Source organism: Camelina sativa, chromosome 3 (genome assembly GCF_000633955.1).
Source record: "Camelina sativa cultivar DH55 chromosome 3, Cs, whole genome shotgun sequence".
Lineage (NCBI taxonomy): Eukaryota > Viridiplantae > Streptophyta > Magnoliopsida > Brassicales > Brassicaceae > Camelina > Camelina sativa.
Genome location: NC_025687.1, coordinates 787567 through 789806, shown reverse-complemented (window position 1 = coordinate 789806; position 2240 = coordinate 787567). Strand labels below are relative to the sequence as shown.

The following is a 2240-nucleotide window of genomic DNA, read 5'->3' as shown; positions in this document are numbered from 1 at the left end:
GCTAAAAGAAATATACTTACGCTAAGAGCAGAACAAGGCGAGGGATGACACCAGAGTCGATAACAGTTTGTATTTTCTCATTTGAACCATCAGAGAGATATGAGAGAGCCCATGATGCATCTGTGAGAACTTCTTCGTCGGTTGAATGCAAAAGGCGCTCAAGAACTGGTAAAGCTGGTGTTGTCTGCTCAACAAATGCAATGAAACAATCTCAGAACAGATAAACGGTTAAAAGAGAAAAGAAGACTTAAAAAACATATCCAATTGGTGTGTATATGGCAGATAGTTCTATGAAAGGAAACCTGCTCAATTGCTGGTTGCGGCTTCCCTCTGCAGAAATTTGATAATGTCCATGTAGCATTCCTCAGCAAGGAGAGCTTTGAATGCTCGTTGAATTGAGCCAGAAGGGACATCATGGCATCGCAACCGAGGACATGATCACGGCATCTTGGTGAGTCACCAGCGACGTTTCCTAATGCCCAGACAGCCTGTAATCAGGAGAAAACAAAGTAGTCAGGATGGTAAAACAGTCCGAATAGATTATACAAAAATCAAACAATATGATCTTACAGCTTCTTAGCCAAAAGATTATACAAAAATCAAAATCTAAACTGATACCTGTTCCCGGACTTCCTCACTGGGAGAGCTGAGAAGCTTGATGAATGAAGGGACAGCACCACTTTCGATAATGACCTTAGTGTCCTCAGACGTCCCTGAAGCGATATTGGTGAGCGCCCAAGCTGCCTCAAACTATAATAGAACAAAGAAGAATCAAAGAGAAAATTCCAATAACAAGAATAAAAAAAACACACAAAGCTACACATATATAAATAAGCAGACTCACCTGAAGCTGGGTGAAGTCATCCCTGGAAAGAAATTGCACAAGGCGAGGAACAACACCAGATTGAACAACTTCAGTAATTGGGGGACTTCGCTCTACAAAAACAAAATCAACCACAATAAGCAAAAACAAGCAAAAAGAACTAAACAACCATATGAAGAAGAAGAAGAATGAGAGTTATAAATCACAAACCAATTGAAAGCAATTTCCTTAAGCCAGCAGTCGCCTCCAGTTGTGCGCCTCTATCTTCTGAGCTTACTCCGATAACCAGCTGTTGTAAATTATCCAACTGCAATTGAAAGAACCAAGCATCTCTAAGCAATTCAGTTTCCAAAAATTAGGGTTCTCTATACCTCAAAATTCAAATTCAGTACTCCTGATCTAATTAACCTATAGATCAGAAGCTTACAATTTCATTCAAATTCATCATCAGATCTTAACTAGGTCCGCAATCAGATTCAAATCCCCAATCTAAAAAAAACCATCTGAATCGGTACCAGCAAAAGAACTAGAAAAAAAAAATATAATAATAGTAGTAGAAGACGAAGAAGAACATACTCTCGTTTCAGTAGGAAGAGAAGAGGAGAAACCCTGGCCTAGCTGTGACGCCATGGGAGCAGTAAAGCCTTCACGCCTCTTCTTCTGCAAGTTCTCCTCTCTCTTGTTCTTCCTAATCTCCACCATGTTATCTTCCCGTCTCCGACGACCTTCATCGGCGTCAACAGATACCTTGTACCTGTTCCTACGAACCTCGGTCTTCGCGCTCGGTCTATAAGACATGGTAGCTTTATCGAATCAACAGATACTAACAACGATTCGAACAACGATTCGATCGAGCCTTTTTGATTTTTTTTTCTTGGAGTCTCAGAGAGGAAGAGGAAGAAGTAGAGAGGAGGAGAATCAGGGTTTTCGGGGAGTGATTTTATATACAAAAGTGACGCCGGGACTAGAGGTGGAGGCTACGGGTTCAATGGCTGTCAAAAGACGATATTGGGCCTGGGCTTTAGTATTATTCACGATATTGCCACAAACTTTTTTGAATTTGAAATCACAACGTCTACAAAAGGTATCGGAGGATTTTTTTAATTAATAATACTGGATTTACTTTACTGACCTGTCTTTTGACTTTTAATAATTTTAAGAGGCTTTATCAAACAACGAAGCCCAATAGCGGCCCATTGTTTTCTCACTAGGCCGTAGAAATATACGTAGTTGCAATGTAAGTTACGTAACCCCGAGTGAGAAATGATTTGTTTAATCGATGATATACTTATAGTAGAGTTACAAACGAACGAGAATCCCAATTGAAAAGAAACTTGAAGTAGCAAAAGTTGTACGACTTAAAGAGAAAATTCCATTTTAGGAGAATGTTTCAATGTCAAGCAATGCTCCTTCTTTC

The 2240-nt window shown here is 39.8% G+C and overlaps 1 protein-coding gene across 1 annotated transcript; it reads right to left on the bottom strand.

Moving 5' to 3' along the window:
- On the bottom strand, positions 17-1780 carry LOC109130189 (importin subunit alpha-6-like). The gene is made up of 6 exons (XM_019239389.1): positions 1400-1780; positions 1034-1130; positions 845-936; positions 619-750; positions 303-488; positions 17-184 (listed from the first exon to the last, which is right to left on the bottom strand). Exons 1-6 carry the CDS (start codon positions 1619-1621, stop codon positions 17-19), a joined length of 897 nt encoding a protein of 298 aa, XP_019094934.1. The 5' UTR covers positions 1622-1780.

Excerpts from the sequence above, each read along its gene's own strand:
- LOC109130189 (XM_019239389.1), bottom strand. The coding sequence starts at position 1,621 with ATGTCTTATAGACCGAGCGCGAAGACCGAGGTTCGTAGGAACAGGTAC. Across the intron at positions 937-1,033 it reads AAGGAAATTGCTTTCAATTG|AGCGAAGTCCCCCAATTACT; the intron begins GTTTGTGATTTA and ends TTGTTTTTGTAG. Across the intron at positions 489-618 it reads GTGAGGAAGTCCGGGAACAG|GCTGTCTGGGCATTAGGAAA; the intron begins GTATCAGTTTAG and ends TCCTGATTACAG.